This window comes from Ambystoma mexicanum, chromosome 4q (assembly GCF_040938575.1).
Source record: "Ambystoma mexicanum isolate Mex_15411 chromosome 4q, UKY_AmexF1_1, whole genome shotgun sequence".
Lineage (NCBI taxonomy): Eukaryota > Metazoa > Chordata > Amphibia > Caudata > Ambystomatidae > Ambystoma > Ambystoma mexicanum.
In genome coordinates this window covers 69,506,673-69,534,610 of record NC_090928.1, presented here as the reverse complement: position 1 = coordinate 69,534,610, position 27,938 = coordinate 69,506,673, and the positions used below count along the sequence as shown (strand labels likewise).

At 46.9% G+C, this 27,938-nt stretch overlaps 1 protein-coding gene across 1 annotated transcript in view; it reads left to right on the top strand.

The window, feature by feature from the left end:
* Positions 1 to 356: 356 nt before the first annotated feature.
* The window catches only part of C4QH6orf58 (chromosome 4q C6orf58 homolog), a 369,601-nt gene continuing 342,019 nt past the window's right edge, over positions 357 to 27,938 (top strand). Inside the window, exon 1 of the mRNA XM_069607496.1 lies at positions 357 to 748. Within this exon, the coding sequence (XP_069463597.1) occupies positions 427 to 748 (322 nt within the window). The 5' untranslated portion in view covers positions 357 to 426. The remainder of the gene's footprint in view (positions 749 to 27,938) is intronic.

The window sequence follows — 27,938 nt, the reverse complement described above, 5'->3', positions numbered from 1 at the left end:
CTACTTTTATTTTTTTACTGTTAACAGTTCCACTACTTTTCTCAACCATTTTCACCATACTGGAAATGTTCTTTGTGAAGTTAAAGCACACTTCCCCACTTTACCGCCCGAGAGCAGTTACAGCTAAAATGAAATCTGTTTCAACTCAATCGGCTGTCAACCAGCATGACTGCAACCCTTGAAAAATGTGTTGCACGTTGCTCCCTTCCTGCCTAGTCTGTCCCCCAGCGGGGTCATAGTCCCACTTCTTGTTTTGTAACACTTCTAACACTGCTTGCCTCATCGACCTAGGCACACACCGGCTCTTGCGAAACACGTTTTGGAAAATGATGCACTGCCAGGTCCTGAGTCAGAGGGCAGTTCCTGCATCTATTTCAAGGCACCCTCTCCAGCAGTGCAGCATTGACTCGGAGTCGAGGGTCCACCATGGTCTGGCAGCCCGTGGCAACTGATGTCCTCAAGCTGGCACTCTGCACTGCTCTCATACACATGAGCTCTGCGGAAGCTGCAGGCCCTGCTTCTGCCAATGGGTATCCATTGCACTGGGACGAATGCCCTGCAGAGATTGCGGAATTCCCAAAGCAAGATAACCAAACAATCATTAACCCTTGGCTGTATACACATCGGATGGGGTTGTATAAAATTTTAATAAAGCACACGGCTAAATATTTTGAAATTCTGGGATTGAATAATACTGGCAATCTGCTATGGGGGCTAACACTGCAACACGGCTGGCAGTTTCAGACAGGTAAGTGCAGAAACGAAAATTCATCTGTGTGTTTATAATATAATGTGGTTCCATCAGATTTTGTAGCAGGACCAATTCTGTTTTAATTGTGAGCATTTCAGTACTTTCTAATTTGAAAAAAATCAGGATCAAATTTTATGGCAATATTCTATTTACTTTGATCTCCTCAAGTGGTGGAAGCACGTTTTGATACCCGAGGGACAAAGGGCACCTCACAGAGCACCCACTGCTTAATATCCTTTCACTACTATGGGATCACCACGGGTGTGCACCAGGATTTGAAAGTAGCCAGAGGGCGGGGGAAGGGAGCACACAGCACAGCTCTGTCCCTAGCACTGTGACAGATCCCCTCTGTGTTTGAATGTTCTATTTACAAGAATAAAGGAGTCCACGGGGCCCCGTAGTGAGGAATCCATTGGATGAGGTGGCATTATAAATATTATTATGGTATTTCTTCTGCCCTGCTCCCCCCTCACGCCACTCCAGCCTACTTCTGCAGGAGTCTGTCCTGATACATTCTGGTTTCACCATCACCGTCTTGTGGCCAATGCTGGATTTTACTTTTATGGACTTCATTCATTCACGGTGCGTCGCCCTTTCTCAACTCTCATGCTGAACTTCTTTTGCATCTTGTACTCATGGTGGCCCTGAATGATGCTGTTCCCATCTTCATCTTGTATCCTGGCTTGCAACATTGTGTTACTACTGACTTCTGCAATTGTATTCACTCTCCCCTCTTGCTTCTCCACTCTTTTGACTGCTAACTCTCTGTTCTCTCCTCCTTTCCCTTCTCCCTTTTCCTATCTCCTCCCCTTACTTTCTTCTATGCACTTACTCTATCAGAATTGTCCCTGGACCTAGTATGATAGCAACCTCGTCTGTCTCCTCCTCCCTCCCCTTACTGGTTCTTTCCTCCCCACCTCCCTCCAGCACTATCTGAAATGTCGTCAGGCCTAATATGATAGTCACTTGTTTTGTTCCTCCCCTACCTTTCTGCACCCCTCTCCCTCACCTCTTGTTTTTTTTCCGGTTCTACCAGAAATGTTGTCAGGCCTAGTACGGTAGTCGCCTGTCTGTTTCCATTTCCTTCCCACTCTCCCCCTCCCTTCTTTATCTATGTTTTAGCTGAAATGTCGTCAGGCCGAGTACGATAGTTAATTTCACATCCTTACTGTTCATGGCCTGTAAGAATGTCATTGTTTTTTACCTTGTTATCTCCCTTGCCTTGAAGCGCTTTGAAACACATTGTGTATAGGCGCTATATAAACTATCATATCATATCATATCATTTCTTAGCTATCTGTGTCTTGAAGGAGAGGTGTTTGTCGATGTGGAACTTGAGGACTTGACGCAGGAGGTGAGCTCAGCTATAATGCCTTCAGGGTTCGTGGTTGATAACCAGGTCTGTATGTCTGGGTGTTCAGTGTTGTTGGTGAGGAGTAGGAATTCGGTCTTGGAGGGGTTGAGCTGCAAGTATGCACTGGACATCCAAGACTCTATCAGCAAGAGGCAGGTTTTGAGCCTCTGGATGCCCTTGATGGAGTCGATCTTGAGGTATTACTATGTGTCATCGGTGTATTTATGGATGCGAATGTTGTGTGTGGCTAGGAGGGCTCCTAGTGTCTCCATGTATAGACTGAAAATCACTCGGGAGAGGATGAACCCTGCGTAGAGGAGTCCATCTCAACAAACTGCTGTTGATTGGGAGGTAGCACTTGAACCAGTGTAGGAAGAGTTTGCTGATCCCCATGTGCATTAGTAGGGTGCCCATGAGCGCCTGCTGGTCTACTGTGTTGAAAGCGGTGGAGAGGTGGAGTAGAATCAGGAGGCAGGGGTGGCCATCTTCAAGGATGTTGAGGGCGTCGTCGACCACCTGATTGGTTGCCGTCTCCATGCTACCTCTGGGTCTGAAACAGGATTGTTAGGTTTGGAGGAGATTGTTGGTGTTGATGTGTTGCTGAAGTTGTGTGGCTACCACTTTCTTGATGATTTTGCCTAGGAAGGGACAATGAGTGATAGTTACCTAGGTTGTCGGGATCCAGAGTGGGTTTCTTTAGTAGAGGGAGGATTTGTCCTGCCTTCAGGGTCGATGGGAAGGTGAGTTAGGAGCTGTTGATTATCTCCAGGTAGCGAAGGAGATGGTCTTAAGGATGGATGCTGGGAGGGTGTCATCTGTATACGATGTTGCTTTGAGGGCGGCCAGGGTTTCTACCAGGTCCTCTGTAGAGAGTGTCTTGAATGTTGTCCAGGGTGTTGACATTTTGCGAGTAGGGATGTGAGGTGGGTCTGTGGATGCAGAGCTGGTGTCTATGTGCTGGCAAATCTTGCTGATTTTGTCAATGAAGAAGGTGTTGATGGCGGTGGACTTTTTGATGGGGTGTGGCAAGGCAGGGTTAGGTAGCAGGTTGACAGAGTGCTTGTCTGCTTTGCAGAGGGCTCTGCCTTTATTTTCCTCTTATGCTATAGTGTTCTGATAGTTGGAGGCCTTGGCTGTGTTGATTGGTTTAGTATTCCTTGAGGAGCGCCAGGTCGGATGTGGTCCTGGAGCAGAGGCAGGTTTTCTGTTGTTGTTTTGCTGATGTGGTGCTGTACTAGGGCGCTGACGGTTTCGGTTTGCAGGTGTGTTGTTTCAGAGGCGCGTGTCGGTTGATGGAGGCTGAGAGGGTGGCGTTCAGTGCTTCCAGTAGAGAGTCTCAGTTCTGTTGGGGGTGTTCAGTCCATGTGAGGTGGAGGTTGGCAAGGTCTTTCATGAAGGCTACCACCGGAAAGTTCTTGAAGGAGCTGAAGGTTTGTCTGATGGGTTTCTGTTATGTTATGTTATGTTATGTTATGTTATGTTGTAGTGCATTAATATAGCGCTTTATCTACCATTCGTATAATCTCAAAGCGCTGTTGGTTGAACGCCCTTGGGGACTGCAGTCTGTATCCTTGAAAGATTAGTGTAGCATATAGTGCTTGGGTACACTTAGTTTGTGAGCAACCAGGGTGGATTTCACAGGTTGACTGCATTCTAATACTAAGTGTGGTGCAGTGGATGTGAGAGATCAGTGTAATGTGCTCAGCAAGGAAGGTGGTTTTCGAGTCTGCATTCTCGCTGCCGTGAGTCATGTGTAGGAGAATATGTGTGCCGCTAACCCGATTTTTTTCATGGAGTATAGCTGCGTTCTACCAGGCTGTTGAGGTGTTTTATGATTGATATAGGTATGTGTCCAGCTAGGCCGAATTGATCGAGGGGTGTAGCTGCAGTCTATTGTTTGTTGATCTAAAGAGGAGAGTGATCATAATGGTATGAATGACTGTCTGTGGTTGTCTCCAAATGTCTATCGCCAAAATTCTGTCTAGATGCGATTCATGCTAATTCCCACAATTCTATCAAGATGTGACACATGATAATCTTCACACTTCTATCTACATGTGATGCTTGCTAATTTCCCAAATTCTATTTAGATGTGATGCATGCTAATCTCCAAAATTCTATCTAGATGCGAGTCATGCTAATCTCCACAATTCTATCTAGATGTGATGCATACTAATCTCCAAATTTCTATCTAGATGCAAGTAATGGTAATCTTCGCAATTCTATCTAGATGTCACGCATGCTTATCTCCACAATTCTATCTAGATGTGATGCATACTAATCTCCAAATTTCTATCTAGATGCAAGTAATGGTAATTTTCGCAATTCTATCTAGATGTCACGCATGCTAATCTTCACAATTATATCTAGATTTGAGGCAAGATTATCTTCACAGCTCTATCTAGGTGTGATGCATGCTGGTTTCCAAAATTCTATCTACATGCGAGTCATGCTAATGTCTACAATTCTATCTATGATGGGAATGCTTGACTGGGGTGGTTTGCAGGATGTTAAAAGTCACTGTCTGTAGATGAGATGGAAGGTTACTGTGTCTGTCGGGAAGAGCTGGAAGTGGCAGGGGAGGGCATTGAAGGGGCCAATGTTGTCGACATCAAGTCTGGTGCAGGGCCACAAGCTCTTGTGGATGACTGCAAGTCCTCTGTCTGTCTTGCTTGGCTGGTCTCTGTGTTGGTTGCTGTGGTCATCAGAGACAAGGACGTCTCAGATGTGGGTGGAGGTGGGTATCCGCCAGGTCTCAGTGATGAAGATGGCATCAAGGTTGTGTGTAGTGATGAGGTCGGCAATGTCTGCTGCATGGGTGATAGCTGAGCAGACGTTGGCGAGCATCAACTTCCATGTTGTAATGCTGATGATCTTGAGGCTGATTTGAGTGAGGTTGCTGAATTGCGGATTCCATGCCTTAGAGAAGGGGCAATGTCATTGACATTGATGTTGCCTGGTGATGGTGGGGATGGCCAGTGGGATGCAGGGAGAAAACATGTCGGCCCGTGCTTACCTGTTGTCTGAGCAGGGGTTCGGGCCCTGGGTCCTCCCAGTCCAAACAGGATTTACTCTTTTCTCTGTCTGCCCTTCACTTCGGATGACTGGGCGAGAGATGCACTTGAAGGGGCAGAAGCCATGTCAGCACGCCTTATGGCCTGGAGACCTTTCTTCAAAGCTCCACACAGCCTCAGATGGCATCCCAGCAGCACAGGTAAGCCTCGATGCTGGTGTTTATTTTGGGGAAAAAATCGAAAATTGAAATAAAAATCAGAAAATTTCACAGAGTGAGGCCTGTTGCCCTTTAAATCAGGCTGTACATCCTGGTGAAATTTCGTGCACATAACATCCTGCTAGCCCTGGTGGGGCTGCTGCTCCTCATAGTGTGGGCTTCCTTTCCATCATGGCCGACACGATCTGCATCAGTGCACTGCCTGACCAGCCAGGCCTGCATCCCCTGTGATTGGCCAGCAGGGTCTTTAACATTCACTCAGGGTGCCGGCATGCTAAGCCAGCCTCCATTCTATGGCCCAGTACTAAGGCCCCTGTCTGAGTCCGTCAGAGCATGGGGCACCTCTCCCTACAATCTCCTGCTGGACCTCTCTGCCCTAAAGGACTCCCAAGGAGCATCCACCAGTCCTGTTAAGCAACCATGAGGCATGCCCTCTTCTTCTTTCCATGACACTATCCCTGCAGATACTGTGGCGTGCTCCTTTCTGTACTACCTTTCTATTTGCTTCTGTATAGCACCAATCAATATCATGACCTTATTTATCATGCCTCTGAGTGCCTGTCTAGTCAAAAATGTCTTTCAGAGTATACCATACAACTGTGCAGCCATTTTCGTTTTGTGTTTTAGTGTGACCTTTAGCAAAACAATTTATTTAGGTGTCCTTACAACTGTGCAGCCATTTTCATTTTATGTGTTTAGAGTGCTTTGTTTGAGAATCATTTACTTTTAAAATTCCTGTCTTTGTGTCAACACACCTTAGCACCTGCACCAGACCTATTGTTTTGTGTCTGCTTAGCTGGTGCGATTCTATTGCTGCATAGTGACTCTGGCTGTATCCCTGCCTCCACTGACCAACCCCCTTCCAGTTCCATCCTCCCATGGTGCTCTTAGTCACCCTTATTTTCTCAAACTGTTTCTCCATTTCCTTTCCTCCTTCTCTCACAAAGTCTGGAAGGAAGAAACTAAAAAAGGCATTTCAAAGATCCAACCCTGGTCTGCCCATCTGTCATGCGCTATCAACGCACTCCATCATGGCAAGTATGGAGTAAGTGGAAGCTCCACTGCCATTGAATGGATCCACTAGCCTTTCTATACTTCCTGATTCACCAGTCTAGTTTCTTTCTCTGGTGTTTTTCTTCCGGTATTTAGTCCCGCCCACCAATTTCCCAGTGCGTTGCAACCCTTCGCATTCCGCTTCGGGTGCTTTCACTCACTCGTATCTCCTAAGTGTTTTTCCGCTTACGCTGTCTGCCCGCTGTAATTTTTCCTCAGTCTTGGATTTTCTCCTTCTTTGTGTTTTTGGCTTTCCCTTTTGCTGATTCGTTTTTCGCTTGAGTTTTGCGCGCTGTTCGCCTGCCGCTAGGAACCCGGTATCAAGGCACGGAACGGCGCGCTCTATCTTTCGGCTCTCTCTCCCTGTGTGGTTCCCGGTTTGTTATTTTAGCTATTCCCTTTCCTTCTACGCTCCTAGCATTTGTTTTCTTAAGGCTTTCTTTCTCCTTCTTTCTTACCTCTTTCCTTTGCTTTCCCGCTCGTTCTGCCTTTCTTTCTTTCCTGCTGTTTACTTTCCTGTCTGTCTGGCCACGCTATTCTGCTGCCATTCCACGAAAGATCCTGGAATCGCCTGCCTCCTTTGGATATACTAACCTATTCCACGGCCCTACACATCTTGGGTCGATCCCAGAAGAGTTCTGCTTCCGGTGATACGACCATAAAGAACTTTGCATACTTCCTTCAACAATTACGAACTCTTCCATCTCAACCAGTCAACTAATATCCGGAGAGGGTTTTTTGAGCATAGCTTTTTTCCTCTCCATCGGCGTGTTCCAGAAGGGGTTCCCCTGCTTCCCTGTTTACTTAGGGTCCCAGGGTGGCTTCTTTCCAGGGACGACCCTATCTCTTCACAAAAAAGAAGACTCCAAAGAAGAAAGGACTGAAGAAGAAATCCTCAACAGAAGACTCAGGTGAGGAGGAGTGGGGGTCTGAAGAGCGAGAGGTTCTCGGAGTTGACACCATCACAGACACCTACATAAATGCTTCCTCCAGTCAAGCTATCACTGACTGTTCCTTCAACTAACCTATCGACCCCTCATATGGTCTCTGTCCTCTTCCTTTTCTCCTTCTCAACCATTACCGGCAGCACAAGATGTGAAGTGCTCTTGGATCACTTTGGTTTTTACAAATTCACCATTAATGTCTATTACAATGGCACTATCATGGCCCAGGGCTCTCAGCCCAACCTTCTCCTTCTGGACAGGTGTCTTCCTTCCCTCTTCAACTTTCCACCCTCGCCTTCCTCCCCTCCTTCCCTCATCCACCCCATCCCCTCCTCCCCGAGGTTGCACCGCAGCCTTGTTCCCCTCTCACAAATCTTTCAAAGGGGTTCATCAGCTTCACTTAGCTACACTCCACTCTCGCTCTGGCATTAAACACTGCTCTGACATCTGTCGACTCCTTGAATACCTTGACCTTGGCGTCCTCACCCTTAATAAGACTTGGTTCAAGGCCAGCTCTGTCACTGCTTTTGACACTCTTCTTCCTGATGGCTATAAGAGCATATCCAACCCCAGACCCTCTCTGTCTGGTGGTGGAGTGGCTCTGATCTTCCCAGATTGGGTTTCTGCCACCATCATCCCCACTCAATGCTACTCTTCCTTTGAAAGTCTAGTCTGCAGGCTGTCTATTTCCCCTTCTTTCTCTGTTACTCTTGTTGCCATCTACGGACCCCCTGCTCCTTCCTCCCTTTTCCTCTAAGAATAGGCAGACCTCTCCACCCCTCTTCTTTCCTCCTTCCCCAAACTTTTATTCCTTGTGGACTTCAACATTCATCTCAACTTTCATGATGTGTTCACCTCTCTCTTCCGTGCCCTCTGCAACTCTCTTCCCTCACTATCCCTCCCTCTCGCCCTATCCACTCCACAGGGCCCACCTTGGATGATCTGATAGCATCAGACATTCCTCTCTCCAACCCCCTCAGTAACTCTCTATCCTGGTCTGACCACTCCCTCTTCTCCTCCTTCCTTGGCGTCCCCTATACCCAGTCTCCGTCTCCCACACTGCCAATCTCCTTCTCCGTCATGCTACTGATGACGTGTGTGTCAGTTGCTGCCTTTGCTTCCTCCTTCATCCCTCCCCCATCCCCTACTTTGGATTCTCCCCTGATTCTCTCCTAACTAACCTCCATCTCTCTATCACTAACGCCCTGGACATCCTTGCCCCAGTCATGGGGATTTGCACGAAGCTGTCCCCAAATGCAATTCTTGGTATGGCTCAAACTTGGCCGTTTTGAAACGAAAGTGCAAAGCGGCATAGCAGAAGTGGCAGACATCTAGCTCATCCCTAGACGAACTGGCCTGCCGCCTACTCCAAAGGCAATACCGACTCTCCATCTGCTCCACAAACAACATGGCTGATCCTTTAAAATTTGCAAAGAACTTGCCAATCCTCATGCAGTCTCATCTTTCCTCTCCCCTCACGGCCTTATGCTATGCATTGGCCTCCCACTTTTCCTCCAAAACTCTTGACATCCTGTCCTCTCCGTCATCTGCTCCCTCTTCCCACACCCGTACTCATTCCATCTCTTCTGACTCCCCTCTCCCCCATACTCTCCTCCCTCTCTCCCATTGCACCAGATGAGATCTCTAGAATTGTCCACTCTATGAAAGTCTCTAAACAGGTGCTTCTCTGCTCCTCCAGAACCATCAAGGACAATATAGACATTCTCGCACCTGATTTGCTGACCTCGGCAACCACTATTTTGCCACATGTTCTTTCCCTCAACCTCTCAAGCACTCCCTTGTGCAACCTCTCCTAAAAAGGAGACCCCTGCTGTCCCCTCTTGTCTGGTTAACTATTAACCTATCTCTATCACCCCTCTCTTGGGCAAAGTCATGGAGAAGCCGGTCATCCCACAAATGTCCCAGACCAAAATGGCTGGCTGCCTCCATGACCACCAGTCTGGTTTCAGGGCAGCCAGAGGCACTGAAACCGCTCTGCTGAATATCCGTGAATACCATGTCTCCAATCTGGTCTCAAACTCTCCATCTGTGCTGACCCTCCTCGATCTTTCCTCTGACCTTGACACTGTCAGCTACTCCATCCTCATAAACCGTCTACGTGATACCCTAGGTATCATGGACAGGGCACTGGTGTAGCTTACCGCTTTCCTCTCTAACAGACCCTCCCAAGTTTAAATGGGTCAGTTTCTGTCTTCCACCTCACTCTCTACTTGTGGCGTCCCTCAGGGCTCTATCCTATCGCAATGGTTTTTCAACATCTACCTCGCCCCTTTGGACCAGATGATTTCAACCTATTTTCCTCACTTCCAGTGTTACGCAGACGACCCACAACTCTCTCCTCCTCATCCTGCTTTATACCTGACTACCTGACTGCTGTTCAGGCATGGTGCTCTGCCAATGATCTCTGCCTCAATGCCAGCCAGACTTTGATCCTTCTCATTGGGACACCTGCTCCCAGCTTCTCTTCACTCTCTGGCCTGACTTGTTGGGTCCCCACAACTCACCCACTTGTGTGGTAAAAAATCTTGGGATCATCTTTGACTCCTCTCTCTCCTTCTCTCCACACATTTTGGACATTGCCAAGAAGTCTAACTTTCAGCTCCTACTCCTTAGAGGCACTTTACCTTTCCTCACCTTCCCCCAGAAGCTCAATGTCTGCAGAGCCCTGGTTCTCTCTAAACTTGATCACTGTAAAAGCCTCTTCCTCAACCTTCCTCTTTCCTTCCTTCGCCCCTTCCAACTAATCCAGAATAGGGCTGCAAGACTTATCCTTGGCCTCAAGCCCATGGAATGCATCGCTCCAGCCCTAAAGTCTCTCCACTGGCTCCCAGTAACTGCAAGGATGGATCAAATTCAAAACATTCTGCATGATCCACAAGTCTGTCTTGGGCCAGGGACCTCTCTACATCCAGCTTTCCATCCCTAAATACCACCCAGCCAGAATCCTTTGGTGCTCTGGTTCCAACTCTCTGCGGGTCAGATGTTTCTCCAAGCAGAGAGTGGGAGGTAGATCTCACTCCTCGGCTGGCACCTCCCTCTAGAACATCCTCCCTCTACCCATCAGACTTGAGCCAGATCTTCTTAAGTTGCTGAAACTTCTGAAGACCTTCCTTTTCTCCGCTTCCTTCCTCCTCCCCTTCCTTTGCTAAGCTCTCTACCTGCCACTATGCCTGGGGCCTGGTTCCCTCTGAGTTATACAGGGACTAGACCACCCCCCTACCAGTCCTTCCCAGCATCCTTTGCCAGCACTTGCCCTTGGGGGTTCCCTTTCTCTTGCACTTCTTACTTTACCCCCCCACCGCGGCACTTTTCCTCAAGCACTTGCACGGTAGGATTACCACAAGGCCAACATAAGCGTCTCTTTTTTCTTGTTGCTGTTTTTTCGTATGATATCCCATGTTCCCCCTCCCCACCTTCTTGTCTTGTAGCGCCTGCTGGAAACACTTGTGTATAGAACAAATCCAAATGTCCAATAAAATAAAATAAAATAAAGAGCAGAAAGGAAGAGGTACGGCTGAGAAGGTGGGTGGGGCTTAGGCCACATTACCTGATCCAAATGCACCTGCTCACTACCTGCAAAGGAAAACAGGCTGGAGAGTGTCTTAAGTAGGGAAAAAGGGCGGCAAAACAAGAAGGCACCAACACTAAGCAGTGATTGACAGGTGGGCAGGGCTTAGACCACATGATATAGCTTCACTTGCACCTGCTCACCAACTGCAAAGCGAAAAAGGTTAGAAGGCTGCTTAAGTTGGGCAAAAGGGTGGCAAAACAGGAAGGTGTCTGATTTGGCAGCCAAAGCCGGGTTATTTATGTTAGTCAGTCAAATGGCAGGTGAGCCTGTGGTATCTCCTTGTTTAAATAGCCTCATTCCTTGGACATGGATTATGAGCCCTCAAAGGCGCAGTCTTTGAGGGTTCCCAACCTGCCTGAGTGAGGACTGGCATTGGTCGGTCGGCACCCTAGTTCACCTTGGGGTTCAGGACCCTGAGGCTGACCTTTGTTTAATTATTTTGATCTCACACAGCCAAATTCAGCTGATCTGTTTCTCTTCCCACATGTGGAGAGGTTTGCACCGAATCTTTTGAGGAAAAAGTTGAATAACAATTCTAGGAAGAAGATGAAAAGAGATTGCCCCCAGCCTTTTATAAGCTTGAAACAACATTCCTAGTGTGGACCCGAAAATGTCTATTTTCTATTCTCGCTATGGTAAGCATATATAGCGAGGGGTGTTGATAAGACCTGGGCTTCTTGCATGGACCGCTTACAAAAATGCGGTTGATGCCGTGTTGTTAATAATGGACCTTGTGGAAGAGGCTTCGTTCACAAAGAAACTTCTGGATCTGGATCTGATGAGTGCCTGGGTGGAAAGAGCATTATGATTTATTGGGGATTTGAAGTTGCTCACTCTTGCCAATGCTCAAGGCAAAGGAGATACTGAAGCGGTTCGCTTTAGAGATGGCTCTGTTGCACAACAAAGGGCCTTTGGAATCAGCAGGCTTGGTAAGAGGGCAGAGTTAAAGTAGCCAGAGAAGACAGGGTGGACCCAAGACGAACTTCCAACAACTTGGTTTTCTGTTGGGGATCCTTTCCTTCCTCTGCCCACCATTTCCTGCAGGACTAGGCACACTGGGTATAATGCATGAAGGCGAGGGTCACTTGTTACAGCAACAGGGATTGCCCCCTCTCAGGAGGCTTGTTTTTGTCCAATCCCCTGTGAGGTTGTGTCTTTATGAGAAAACTGGTGAATATTGGCGGTGAACTGCTCTGGTCCAAGTCCTGCCACTCTGCGTGTTACACTAGAACAAGGCTCCTCCGTGCAGGTGAAGGAACCCCTGAAAGGTTTCAGACAAGGTCTCTGGACAGGGAGTGCATAGTAAGAAGGACTCACCTTCTCCTAGAGCCCCTGGATTTGAGCTCACAGCATCCTGAGGATACCAAAGCAAACTGAAATACTGGTTTGCCACTTCGAGCCATGTTCAAGCTAATTCAACTGTGCTCAATGCTGGTGAGCCATTGCAGGACCCGCATTGCTGCTTTTGGCACTCTTTTGCATCATCAAACTACTGACTGTATCTTCAAACCTTTTTGATGCCACCTCTCAACAGTAGTGCTCTTTGCCGCCTAAACTCGAATTCTGACAAGAGCTGTGGACGCATCGACTTTCTGCATCTTTGAGCACTGCACAATCTAACAGGACCTTGTCTTGACCTGACTCAAACACTGACTCAAACCACTAGAAGTCATCTTGTCACTTGCTGACTCAAACCAGTGGAACCATCATTTCATCACGACTTGAACCTGTTAGACCCACTGAACCGTATTGTTTCGAGCACCGTCTCGAACCACATAGACCCCAGTCCCGATGCCGACTTCACGTCAGATTTCCACTGGATCAATGTGACTCATATCATCTTGAAACCGGGTCAACCATGGTAAAAAGTGTCAAAAGGCCTAGCTTGATGCTTCTCAAGACAAGAATAAGGTACTGTTAAGAGGCCATGTCCCCCTGGTCTAATATCTGGGACCATAGTGACCACTTGTAAGCCCTCTGTTGGGCTTATTCTTCAAGAACATATCCTTAGAACAGTAACATTGCTGCAATTCCCTGTAAAGTAACCTCTCGACAACGAGACCAAGAAATAACAACCCTCTAGGGAAAAAGGCTTGGTGCGCCCTTTTGTGAGAACAAGAGCTTTATTTGCCATAGAGCTCTATCTCTTCTTCAAAGCAAGCAGCACCTTATAAGTGCAAAAATCGTCATTTTTGACACATACAATATACAGTGTTTATCCCCCACCCTCATTGGCTGCCGTCTATTTATATACTAGTAATCAAATATAGTCCTCTAGTTTATTGGTCACATCTTCTCTGACACCAACGTCTTCACTCGTGGGTGATGATCTCTTCACCTTGCATCACTGAAAATGATTAGTTAGGTTTCTAAAAACACTGCCCTGCCCTAGGACCTAATCACGTGATGTGCACCAGGCTGTCAAAATGAGCTCAGTGGATAACTTTGAGGTCAGTCTGGTTCTTGTGAATAAAGCATCCTTTTCTCATCCCAGACAAACACGCACCCTCGTCATATCTCCTCGCCGAGATCTTCCAAGAGTTAGCATCATCCTTTGCTCTCCTGATACAAATCTTAGACTTCGTTGTCTTCTGCTTCCCCTTTATCAGCTACCCCTCCCAAGGGGTAGCCCTGGGTTTCCTGCAAGTCCCACTAATCAGTCTGAATACTGAAGGATTTAGGAGTTTTGCTCAAGGGCATCCAGCAGTTCTAATGGGATGGCCATTATCCTGGGGAGTGTTAATGTCCTAAGTATCTGCTTGCATTTTGGCAGCTCAAGACCTCTGCCCTGGCTCCCATGGGTTTGTCTTTCACAGCTGGCCGCAGACCTTACTCGTGTTTGGCCGCTCACATTCCTATCTAATTTCTCAAAGCTCGAACAAGATGTATGTGTGTGTGTGTGTTTGTGTTCCCTAATTCGCCCCGGGTGGGGGAACATTGAACCATGAAGCCTCGTTATTTCATGCTTTAACACAGCTTGCAAGGATTCAGGCCTACCTTCGAATATGGTGCCAAAGATCCTTTCGATGTGTATGTCGTGCGCATACAATGCATTCGACTAGCATTCTTTGAAGCTTGTTGTTTTTTTACCTTTTAAAGCCCTATAGTAAACATGCTCAGTGCCATTCACCTATACCTGCAAGTATCCCTCCTCCCCCCTGTGTCCCCTCATGTGTATTTCCCACATATTAGTATATTTCCCACAATCAAAATCATTTGGGAGGGGCTGGGATCTGAACATGCATTCTAACAGCCTGAACACCGTGCTCCTACAACAATGTTGCAGACTGGTGATCTGGGCATTGTGGGGATCCAGTGGATTGGCACCTAAAGAGGCATATTTTCAGGAATTACAAGAATTTTGTATATGTTCCCATTAGATCTCTTTGCAATGCCTCTCAGCTGCCTGCCCCTGGGGCAGATGGAGACCTGATAAAACGCCACACGCAGTGGACACCTTCGTACAGGAATGGCCTTAACGTCCTCTGTATGTATTCCCTCCATTCATATTGGTTCTTTGCATCCTATTTTACATCAACAAGTGAAGGGGAACCAGATCAAGGCAACTGATGGGCCTAGCAAAAGACATACGGGAGTTCTGCCTTCCCAGACAGGTAAAGATTCAGGCAGAATTCAATCCGGGATCCTACAACAATGTTGCAGACTGGTGATCTGGGCATTGTGGGGATCCAGTGGATTGGCACCTAAAGAGGCATATTTTCAGGAATTACAAGAATTTTGTATATGTTCCCATTAGATCTCTCTCCAATGCCTCTCAGCCGCCTGCCCCTGGGGATTCTGCTGATGGAGACCTGATAAAACGCCTCACGCAGTGGACACCTTCATACAGGAATGGCCTTAACGTCCTCTGTATGTATTCCCTCCATTCATATTGGTTCTTTGCATCCTATTACAGGGACTGTTGAAGGGGCAACATTTGCTCACATCGCTCCATTTTGGCTTTCCCAGGGTTGGTTTCTAATAGCACTAGAACTGGCCATATATAGTGCAAAGCTATGACCATCCTTTGCTGACCATCTGATGGGTCCAGTGGGAGAACATCACCCATTATTGTTGAACAGCAGTCTTATTCTCATGGAGTTGCTGGTGTTGGGGATTGATGGGCACCCAAAGACATTTCAGAATCCGCTTCCATATTCATTAAGAATTCCTGGGCACCTAGTAGCTCTTGGTCCCTCGACTCTACATGGAAGGCCTAGGTTAGCTATATGCTCAACAGGATTCTGATCCCTATCAGGCAGTGGTAGAGCAAGATGACTTTTTAGCGATCTTGGAAGACATTTTCTCCTTTTGTACTGTAAAACTGTATTGCTCGGTTATTTTGGTCTACCATGGGCTTCCAGTGATGGAATGCCTTCTGGTGTAGATGGAAAAGGGTGTCCAGGCATCAATTCTGCCCACACTTAGGTACTCTGAGGTTTAGGATGTTAAATCACAAATATGTGATCCTATGTAGAGAAACCAAGCAATGATTGTTTTTCTACCCAATAGCTTCTCATAATATACAGGAGACAGTCGGTCGCCAACCTTAGGCACGCATACCCAGGATACTCAAGGGTCTCATTGAACAAGATAATGACCAGTTGATTAGGCATCCCAGGAAAGCGATTTGGCCATTACAATAGATGGTGCACAGTGGTCAAGAATTATTAACAGTATTGCAAATCCTAGCTTGACAATTAGTCAGCAAAACATTAGGTTTACAGTGAAATAACCATTGTTGATTTTGAATCAAAGATCTGAGAATTTAAAGACATATCCTGACAGTTTGTGATTGGTTTTATGGATACTCCTGGGATGAATGTTTAGTAGGCTGAGTCTAATAACTAACCTAAGTCAGCCACCGAAGCACTCTCACATTACCATTCATCAATATCTTAGCTGTGACTGCGTTGAATGAGCTTATTCATAAAGCACATACGGTTGTGTTAAAGGGTCAGATTTAGAAATTGAAATGCTTGGGAAAAACCCCTTTGATGACTGGTTTCATGATTTAGGACACTTAGCTTCTGTGGATGATGCACCAATGAAAGACAACACCAAAAGAGTATGGAGTAGATTTGAGACATTGCACTGCTTCAGATCAGTCAGCCAGCGACTGTAAAGGAATCCTAATCCCTCAACTCAGAAGATCACTAACAACCTTCATCTGCAAATTCCTCCTGATGTGCTCACCCAAATAGAGCTACCAAACTGTCTGTGTATCGCCAATTTCGAGCCATACTCTTGGACTTCAATATCTGGTTTGAGAAAAAGGAAACCCTGCCACAAAATCTCTTGCGGAAAATATTACTGCACTACACCTCAAACAAAATGTTAAGGGACCCACTCACATATTTGACACACTCTGGATGCAATCTTCTGCAACCAAAAGGTAGTGTTTGTTCTCCCTCCAGCGCTCTGTGCTTTGGGAGACCACTTATATATGCCATTCAAAATATTTACAGAAACACCATTATCACTGAATCATACATAGGGCTCACAACCACGACCAGACACTGGAAAAACATACAAACAGACATTATATTGGGAAGGCCAGAAACACGCAAACCAACCTTCACTACAGATAGACCAACACCTATACTGAATGAGAAACCACAACATTCTTAACTGGATTATTTTCAACTTGGCGGGATCGCCCCTAAGAATTAAACACATTGCCTATCATCAACAACTGCCAAGAAAGCATACGACTTCCAAGGCATAGAATTGGTACAACACATCCAAAAGAAATGTTTATGATCATCCCAGATTCAGAACCCTAACAGCTTGCAATACAACCCCCATTCCAACTGAAGAACTCTGTGATCTGATTGTAACCTATTTCAAAAGATCCTCCAAATCGAATATCATTTGAATAATAAAGGATGTTCGCCCTAATACCTCACAAATGATGCCCTCTCCAACCTCCTTTCACCACTGAATCCTGAAACTGTAAAGGATCGCTGAAAGATCCTTGTACACCCAACTTATACAAATCCATCAGAAACATCTGGAACAAACGTCTATATTAAACTCTGTTACAATCTAGCAACAACCCCTCCAGATATAAAAACACGCCTTGCAAAAGTGAACACAAGGATTACTTCAAGCAAAATAAAAAGCAGGCTTACCAAAACTAAACTGATGTTTCTTTTACCGCCACCACTATGTCCTAGCCTGATAATATTGTCCATGAACAATATCGTCCTCCATCTAAGGAATCTCTGTACCACTATTGACAATGCTCTCGCACTTAAATCAAAGGTGAGAGACATTTTCAGATACTGATTTTTTCAACTCTGCACTCCATGCCGAATTGATACTTTAGATATCATTCACCCACAGAACAAGACTGAGTGTGCCTGACAAACTAATTAGAAAAGGCATTGCTAAAATGAAACAAGAAAAATCACTCACTATTACATCGTTCTTCTGGACAGGCCTCTGCTGCTCTGCTCCAGGGGAGTAACTTTCGTTTTTTGAGTTCCTGCAAGAGTAAGGACCACCCCATTGGGGTGGGACTTCCTCTGACAGCAAAGCAAGATTCACAAGCTCAGGGGGGAGGATCAAGGCTGGGACTAAAGGCCTGGCCCCTCTCTCAGCTTGTGGCATCATTGTGTCTCATGAAGTAACCCACCCCCTCTCCAGTCTCTTGCACAGACTGGGCTGGCGTCCTATACATTCCGACCCCACCCCAGCATGTATGAGGGACAGAATAGGGGGTGGGGTCAAGAGCAAAGTAAGCCTTCAGAGCGTTACTTTGTTAATGACCCCAGGGCTCCGTTTGAGCCGGGCTTCTTGGCTTTCTATGCCTCGCCTGAGCTCAAGCAGCACTACGCATGTGCAATGGGATGGCTCCTTGGGACTCCCCACTGCACATTCGAAGTGCAACTAGTGCAGCCACCATGTCCATGAATGACATGATTTTAATGTCACTCATGGACATGATTGTGAGTGGTGGACTCGGCTCCTGGAATGTCGGTAGGATTCTGCCCCTAGCGCCCCTATTGGCCAGCCGCCACTGCTTTCAGCCTTCGGGCAGGTGTCTGTGATCATAGAGGTTGCAAGTTTAATTAATGCAGGTTTGAGCTTCCTTTAACACAATGTTTTGTGCACTTACTTTACAATAACTAGGACTAAGTAGATAGGCACAGCCCATTTCACATCACTCATACTCACCAGATCACTGCAGTATTTATTTCTACTGTGTTCCTTCGTGCCCCTTGATAAAGAACGATTGATCGCCTTGCATGTGACACAAGGTATGGTAGATCAATTAGAATGTACGCTTAAGAGTAACACAGAGCTACTTCAATGATTAATTGCTGCAGACACACTGGGCCTCATTACGACTGTTGCGGTAAGGCAATAACGATGCTGGTAGTGCTACCGGTGCCTTTGTTGCCATGCTCACAGGTGCCACTCTGGGTGCCTGGTCAGACCAGGCATTCAGAGCGGCACCCGTGGGCAGTCCAGGATGGTAGCAGCGGACGGTACCGCTGCTACCATCCTCCCCAAATGGGGGCTCAAATGGGAATGGGGACGTACCGGCTCCGGGTCCCGCGAAAGGGAATTACTGGGCCCTCCAAGGGCGGAATGGCCCGGTAAGTCCCCTTTTGCGGGACCCGGAACCAGACCTGAGTTTAGGGGTAGCCATGCCCTTATTAAGAGCATGGCTACCCCCAAACTAGTAATGAGGCCCACTGTTCCATTAAGAAGCTAGTGTCACCAGTGTTTGAATTTCAATGAAGGACATTCCTGATGCAGCATATTAACAGTGTTTTTTTGCATATTTTCTCTTTACATGTTCTCTGTGTGTTGTCTGGGGCCTTATTATGGTTTTTTGATATATTTACTTTGTGTCATTCATCATCATTCATTATTATGTTTTTTCAATTTCATGTTTCTTTACATTATGCTTTCTGTATCGTTACTGTTTTTTGGTTTGCACACTTGTATGATTGAATTCCCATTTGTGGTTTTCTGTCCGATTTATACTTTTATGTTTTTCTGTTGACTTTATCTTTATGACAATGTTCTTCTCCACCGCCTATGCCGGTCCCCATGCAATATGGCAGTCACCTTGATTGATATAACCTTAATCTTTGTGAACCCATGGCGACATTTGATTGATGTGGTCTATATGACCAATTTCTGTTCTGGTTGGAGAAATACAATAGATTATTGCTCTGATGATGGACCTAAGAGTCTGAAATGCATTGGCCTATTGGCATCTGCAAATTAATCAGACACAATAAAAATGACCACAAAAACATTATTCAAATTGATTATTCTACGTACCTAATGACGCACACTAGAAGAGAAAAAGAACCCAAAATTGTAACAACTTAGTGGTCTTAAGGGTGTACAGCCCTCACTGATGACTATCTAGCCGTGGTCCTTTTTTCATAGGATGAAAGAGACTCACAGTCCAAGACTTAGCAGATGTGAACCGTTCAGTTAGAAAATTGCAAAGCTGATCAGAAAAAGTGGAACAAGGAGCAAAAGATCTGATAATCATCAGCCCAAAAATGAACAATGAAAACCAAATGAGAGAATATTAGCGGAGAGAGGAATAATATGTATAGAGAAAATAGTAAAAGACTAAGGACCAAGGCTTATGAAAACCCCAAAACACAAGAGTAGGGAGAAAAAAGATTCACCAGTCTGAAACTCAATAAGTGCTGTTTGAGAGCTAAAATGAAAGCCAGGATAGAACAGAGACAGAAATAACATGAGAAGAAATAGAAGCAGCAGACAAAAACAATAAGAATAACATATTGTTTAGTGTCATGAGAAGAGGCAAGGATCTATGCTGCATGCAAAAGAGATATTTTTAAAAAGAATCAGCAGAGTAAAAATCTGATTTTAAGGAAAAGAGAAGGGAAATGGATTCCAGAAAAAGGGGTTGCCTAGAGTGGACAGCCCTTTCCAAGTGGAAGAGAGGTACAATGACAATTAGGAGGAAGGGGGGAGTTTACAGAAGGTTTTATTAGAAAGGGGAGGATAGTAGTGTGCTTAAAAGAAAACTGAAATATATCAGTGGAAAAAGTGGGTGGTTGGGGTTCTCTTACCATGGGTTCTCATTATCCAGACCGATACGAGCATCCTGGGGTAGTCCTGTCGCTCCCTTTTTCCTTTTTGGATGACCCTAAGAGCCTCTTACAGTAATTCCTCTTCTACATTGTTGTGATGAAATGAGTAGTACAGGGATGAGTAGTAACTGTAGAATATCTAAATCGGGCAACAAGTAGTTCAGGAGGATTTTCCACCCACTCAAAATTTGTGTTATTAAATAAAGTTCTTTTAATTAAAAAATATTGATTCTATACAGGCTACTTCCTCTTTTGGGACAAGAAACACACAGTGTTTCACCGAAGGTCTATATATTAATAAAATAGAAATAATTGAATCAACTTAAATATACATAAATGACTGATCTATGAAATTTCAATGGCAATGCTGACTTCCCTGAAGAATTATGAATACACTAGTCATCTCAATTAATTTACAGGAATAGAGCCTTTTGTAATACACATCACCATATATACATTTGTTTTTGCCTGAGCACACATCCACCAGGGATTGAAAAATGCCCGCTAGTTAAGGATAAAGCTATCATTTGATAAAAACACATTTATATCAGAACATCCCTGTCTATTTAAATCCCTCTCCTTCTTTGGAATTAACAGTCAAACACCATTCCAGAAACTCAATTTAAAGGACAGGCTACTTACTACTACTGCATGTAAATTGCATGCTAAAAGGAATATTTATGTTTAGCATGTATGTTTGCTAGATTCCCTTCAGTGGTGTTTCTATTGCATTCATGTGTAAAAGTATACATTTGTCATTTTCAATTGACAAATTAAAGGTAGGGAAATGGGTAGCAGTTAATAGCCCTTTCTATCGGATTCTCGAGAGGTTCAGTGCCAGTAACAGAACTCTGCTTGGTGATATAACCAGGGAATGATTTATTTTCCTAGACGTTTACACAGTGAGATATCCTTTTAGTTTCCACGATAATTCTTCTGTGCTTGTACACTGAACAGAGAAGGACTCAAGAGATCTCTCAGTATTTACCATAAGATATATTTCATCAAAATTTTAAAATGTGTTATTGTTATATTACAAGTCCATATATGTATGTTTGTTTCCCACTTGATATGGGCTTTTATTTAACATGGATGAATCGTTTTTTTGGTTTCCCCTGAGAAGTTTTCACATGCATATGTGTTTTTGTGTATTTTACGCATATATGTAATTTTAAGTTGCTCCCATGTCCCTCTTTGTCCTTCAACATTGTTGGTCCCAATGTGAAGTTTGAATTGTTTATTGAAGTTTGAATTGTTTATTGATTTTACTTTGTATTAACTTGTAAGTTTGAAAAGTTGATTGATTTCAGCTAAATCAAATAAAAAAATATATATATATTTCATCAAATCTATAAAATCTATAATTCTAGAAGCACATACGCTTCAGAAAAGAATATAAATTTACCAGGATGTCCAGTCATTTTAAATACCCCCTTCCCTCATTAACAAATAAAAAAGGGTCTGAGATTTGATCTATTCCCCAGGTGGGCATCAGTCAGCAAGATTGGGTCAGCTTCCCACCACAACCTCATTTCCCTTTTCTGTATTGGCCCTGTCTGCTGTATTTTCCATTGAAGAAGGCCTGGGACTTTAGCTCCAGGTAGGCCTTTTTTTACAGTGTGCTGCTAGAAATCCAAAATGAGTCCAAAAGGAAAGCAATCTATTCAATTCTCCTTTCTGCTGTTGTTAGTCCATCAATCAGTCCATCCTAGTGAGTGTTTAAGCCAATGTCAGTCTTCAGAATCTATGGGTTTGGACCTGTTATAGATTGGAAACCCTCTCCCTTTAAAAGAGGGTTTAATTTCTCTAACCTAATTGTTCAGTGTATGTGATTGGATAATGTTCCAAAATAACATCAAGCTAAACCATCCACTTCATACTCATTGGGCAAATGAATGAAAAGGGCAGTCTAATGGGAGTGACTTCTACACCCAGTTTCCCTCCCACTTTTTTTTTTTAAAATCTGTTTTTATTGTTTACATTGTACCAATAACGTGGTTACTCAACAATACAACAGTACAGTTACACCCACCCCACCCTCCCTCCCTCCCCCTTTCCCAACTGTCCGGACCAAAACATAATACACCACAAGTTTCAGCTTTGTGATTGTTGTGAGTCATTTGTGTCGTCGCCAGAGGAGCCTTCTGCATTAGGGTTGAACAATGTAACAATTAGCGCCACCCATTGTAGTAGGTCGTCTGAGGTGTCCTGTCTTTGTCGGCTCTGGGCCATCTCCCAAGCCGCAGTTTCGGCATTCGTCCATTTGCGAAGGTCTTCCCACCATGTTGACAAGCAGGGGGCCTGTGGGCGCTTCCAGTTCATGGCAATGCATCTCCTTGCCAGTATATACATGAGGTCTTTTAGTTTATTGAGTGGTCTATTCTTCTTACTTCTGGGGTATCTGCCGAGGATACATGCTTTTGGAGTTTGGACCTCCAGGGTGATGTTCGCCTCGGCCACCTTGGCTTTGACCTGAGCCCAGAAGGACTGTATGGTGGGGCATCCCCAGAACATATGTGTCATCACTGCGTGGGGTTCGTTGCATTTGGGGCATCCCGTACTCACGGCTCCACTAAATCTGGAAATGATGTCTGGCGTGAGGTACGCTCTGTTCGTAATGTAGAATTGAATGAGTTGGAACCTGGCATTCCTGGATACCTTCTTGTGGTATACCATTATGGCCTCCCACTCTTTGTCTTCAAACTGTAGGCCAAATTCCTGTTCCCACTTTTCCTTACACATAAGGCTTTGTTGGGTGACGCTGTCTAGCAAAGTATCATATATTCTGGAGGTTTCGTGGCCCCCGTCCGCTGCCCCGAGCAGGCTCTCAATGCTTTCATGTCTGGTGTTCAAGTTCTCCATCGTGGGCCAGCGAGCTGCTAGTCTCTTGACCACTGCATTGTGCAGTAAGAACTGTCCCGTGTGGATTCCAGAGATTTCATGTAGCTCGGCGAAATTTAAGATTCCTTGGTCGTCCACCAAGTCGCCCAGGGTGGCGATGCCGCTAGGTTCCCAAGTGTCTCTTATTATCCTTTGACTTCGGGAGCATTGCGGCCTTGCAGGCCCTTTCCCATATCTGGATACCTAGAAGGATCAGGTGCGAGTGAGGTTGTTTGGTTCTAGGTTCAGACCACAGCAGATCCCTGAGTAGCAGTTGCGTGACTCCTGGCCGTAGCAGGCGAGTGTCTGTTGTGGCCTCGTCAGCCATCCATTGTATCACGTGCTTCAATTGTCCAGCAAGGTAATACAGTTCGAAGTTAGGCACCCTGAGACCCCCTTTGTCATACGGTCTCTGCATTGTTTCCAGGGCGACTCTGCGCCTTCCGTCCTGCCCCAGAAATGTCCTGCACAGCTTATGTAGTTCATTGAAGAATTGTCGTGGTATGTTATATGGTACGTTGGTGAAGAAGTAGAGAAGTCTGGGTAGCGCCACCATTTTTAGTAGGCCCACTCTGCCCGCCACCGATAGCGGCAGCCTGCTCCAGAACTCCATTGATTTTGCCAGTCCTTCCTTTGCCCTAACTGTATTCAGAGCGTGCTCTGTCTTGGGGTCTCTGTGCACCCTAATGCCCAGGTACTTAAAGGAGGAGGGTTCCCATTTCAAGGCTAGTTTGGGAAGCTCTCTGGCCACTTCTCCGCTCAAGGCGGCTAGGGGGAACAGGCATGATTTGTTCTGATTGATCTGGATCCCCGTATATCTGTGGAATCTGTCTAAAGTTTCTAGTACGTAGGGCAGTATGTGTGCAGGGTTCGTTAGATAGAGGAGCATGTCGTCGGCGTATATAGAAATCACATGGTTCTCCCCGTCTACCATTATGCCCCCATCTCCATATTCTTGTCTTAGGTATGCTGCCACTGGCTCTATAGCCATAATGTACAGCATGGGTGATAGGGGGCATCCTTGCCTAGTTCCCCGAGAAAGCCTCCATTTGTCTGAGAAAGTGTTGTTGGTGCGTACTCTGGCCTCAGGGTTGGTGTAGATGAGTGTGACCCACTTAATGTAGCTAGGCCCTATCCCCAACTTGGACATGGTAGCCAGAAGCCATTTCCAGCGCACTGAGTCAAACGCTTTGGAGGCGTCCAAGGACGCCACAGCGCATTGCGTCTGTCTGCCTTCGGTGCTGTGGATGACATGGTGCAGTCTGCGTAGGTTTTCTGTGATGGTTCTGCCGGGCACATATGCCGTCTGGTCTTGGTGGATCAGGGTCGGGATGACTCTACGCAACCTCATGGCCAGTATTGCCGTGAGTACCTTACTGTCTGTGTTTAGTAAGGACAGGGGCCTATATGAGCCGCACTCTGCGCCATCTTTGTCAGGTTTTAAGAGTGGTATGATGATCGCCTCCCTCATGGTGCTAGGTAGTTGGCCTGTTTCGTATGCCTCGTTGAAGACTTGAGAGAGTAACAGGGCTAGTTCGTCTTCATAGGCCTTGTAGAACTCGCCTGGGAGTCCATCCGGGCCCGGCGCCTTCCCAGAGGGAAGCGTACTAATAACAACTGCAACCTCTTCAGGGGTTATTGGCCCTTCCAGGGATTCTGCTGCGTGTTCCTCAAGATGTGGTAGTCTAATGATGTCCAGTACGTCCTCTATTTCAGTGTCTGTAGGCGGTGGGGTGTCAGTGTAGAGGGCCTGGTAATACCCAGCGAATGCGTGGTTTATGGCAGCTTGTGAGTGCGTGTCTATGCCGTTATCATCGTGTATACGGCAGATGGGTGTTCTGGGGGTTTCTCGCTTGTAAAGCCACGCTAGTAGCTTGCCCGGTTTATCACCGAGGGCGTGGTTTCCCTCGATATATTTGGCATAGCTGAGTTTTCCGAGGGCCTCCCAGTTCTTTAGTTCGATTATTTTGTGTAAGTGGTCTGGGTCTGAGGAGGCTATAGATTCTAATTGCTTCAGCTCTTCTTCGGCGCTTGCTAACTTAGCTGTGATGGATTTTTGGGCTCCCCCTGTGATGGCTATCATTTCCCCTCTGATCACTACTTTGTAAGCTTCCCATGCCGTGCGGATGTGCTGGACACTGTCCATGTTCGTCTGCCAATAGTTTGCAGTGCATTGTCTGATCTGTTCCTGAAATGCCTTATCCAACAGTGCTTCGCCTCTGAGTCTCCATGTGGGTATGGAGGGTCGAGGTGCCATTATTGTCCAAGAGGTAACTATGGGGGAATGATCCGATAGTACTCTGGCAAGGTATTGCGTAACCTCGAATGTGTCTAAGTGTTCTTCGCTCACCAATAAGCTGTCAATTCTAGTGTGTACCGCATGTGGGGGTGAGTAAAAGGAGAAGACTCTGCCCTCTGGGTGTTGAGCCCTCCAGAGGTCTTGTAGGGCGTATTGATGTAAGAGGGCTTTCAGTATTTTAGCGGGAGGGGAGGGGCGGGTATGTTTACTATCCGATCTGTCCATGCGTGGATCAAGGGTGCAGTTGTGACCCCCCCCCCCATATGAGCGTGCCGTCTCTATCCGGACTGAGCCGGGTGTATAACGAACGGAAGAAGACCGTCGCGTCGTGGTTGGGGGCGTAAGTGTTCACTAGGCAGACTTCTCTGCCTTCAATGGTGCCTCTGAGCAAGGCCATCCTACCTTCATTATCGATGTTAGTGTATTTTAGGTTGATGGGAGTGGAGGGGGTGATCCATATCAGAACTCCCCGTGCATAGTTGGAATACGTGGTGCCTATCAGGGTTCCTCTCCAACTCTTAGCCAATGCTGCTAGCTTCTGTGTATTCAGGTGGGTCTCCTGTAATAGGGCAATTCCTATCTTGTTGCGTTTAAGGAAGGTGTGGACCCTGTGCTGTTTAATGTAGCTGTTCAGGCCCCTGACGTTCCATGACATGACTTTGACTACGTTATTCATGAGTGTGGCGTGTGTGTGGGTATGTGGGTGGGCTGCATAGTGGCGTCGCCCTCTGGCCTATCTGTATACGGTTCAGTGGCTTGTTCTGGCAGGAGCCCCTGCTGACTCTAGATCGGGTAGGTGATGTGTGGTGATCAAGGTGGTCCTGGACTTCCCCTTTAACTAACTGGGACGTTATTCCAACAGGCGGGTTCCCATCCCTACGAACAGTGAACTTGGCGTTAGCCGTTAACAGAACTAGTCTAGCGGGGTTCCCCCCGTTCTGACATCCCCGTTTCCGCTCCATTAGACCTACGGTCTCTTGGTGCCCTACGGGCGGGTTAGTCACCCAAAGAGAATCGGGGGTGCGGGCCAATCCCCTTGGTAGTGTCTGATACCACACAGTGCCATTCGGTCAGCTCCAAGACACTCATTGGTGCCACAATCTGCAAGTTGAGGTTACTTCACGTGCTTTCCAATAAGGAGGTTTCATTAGGCTTCCCTGGGGGTGCCGTTTTCTCGTGTTTTCTGTTGCCTTCCGTCTATGTCAGGAATCTGCTCCCTGTCCATCCATTCGTTTATTTCTGCCGGCGATTCGAAGAGGTGCGTTCTATTGTTACGGATGACCTTTAGTCTGGCCGGGTACAGTAGCATGTATCGCAAGCCTGCATCTTTCAATCTGGCCTTAATATGGGCGTATTGAGCTCTACTCCTCTGAACCTGAAGGGTATAGTCCGGGTAGATTGCGATTTTGGCAGAGCCAAATTCTATGCGGCCCCCGGTCCGTGAGTGGGCTAGGATAGTCTCTCTATCTTTATAATTGAGGACTTTGGCGATTATCGGCCTTGGCGGATTCCCAGGTGGTGGGCGTTTAGTGAGAGATCTGTGCGCCCTCTCGATGGTGAACCCCTGAGACAATTTCCCGGCTCCGACCCCTTGCAGCAGCAGGTTCTCGACGAAGTTTGTAGGGTCATTTCCTTCTGTTCCCTCCGGCAGTCCAATGATCCTGATGTTATTGCGGCGCGCCCGCCCTTCCGCCTCGTCCGCCCTGTCTTCGAGGTTCTTTACTTTTTGGGCTAGGGCATCTACCTCTCTCAAGAGGTGGGTTTTGGCTTCAGTGTTTTCCTTTACCTGGGACTCTAATGCTTCTGTTCTGCCTGCGATGGCAGCGCACTTCTTGTCTCAGTAGATTTAAATCGATGGCCACGGCATCTATTTTGCCCTCCATGGTTTTTTGGAGCACCAAGATGGCTTCCAGTAGTTGTGAGTTCGTGGGTTCGGGGGGCCCCTCTTCCGAGGCCGCCGAGGTTGTGACAGCGGCATCCGGCTTGGAGGCACCTGTGGCTGCAAATGCTCCATTGTTGTCTGCCTGTGCTTGTTCCTGGCGCCTTTTACGGACATCTCTTGTGCAGGTGAGCTTGGAATGGTTGCCAGCGGTACCGGGGCCGGGGCTGAGAGTCGGGGTCGGGAGTGTGCACTGTGGCGCTGCCCTAGAGCGCGTGGCTATGCAGTTCAACTCAGTGCAAATGTGTGCGCCGTGGTGCCTATCGCAGTGGTCTTTGTGGGGGCACCGGCGAGCAGCGATCCTGGGGCGCTGGGGGGGTTGCAGTCCTGGCGGGCACCTGATGCCGGAGCACAAATCTAGCCTCCGCGGCCAGCACTTCGGCCTCGAGTTCAGCCGGCAGCGGGGTGCGGCCCCTCTCCAGGGTGGTGTCGTGGGCTCGTTTAGTAGAGCCGGACACGAGTAAAAAGTCCCCCCATCCCCACTTCCACTCCGTACCTCGCAGTGTGGTGTTGCCTTCGGGCGCGTCCGGTCCTCGGGTCCAGGCCTTTCGATGTGTGCCTCCGCCGTAGGCGCTGCGGGCCACGCGCCGGGGAGGCACACGGAGGCGGGCACATTCCCCAGCCGATGGACGGCGGGGTCAGCAGTTCCCCGGACAGCCGTAGCCCGGCGGCAAGCCTCCTCCTCCGCTCTGTTCTGCGGCGCGGTGCAGCGCTCGTCTCTTCCGCCGTCAGCAGGCAGCCGCCATTTTCGGGCGCGCGCTTCCACCAACACCACGGCGTTTCTCCTCGTTGGAAG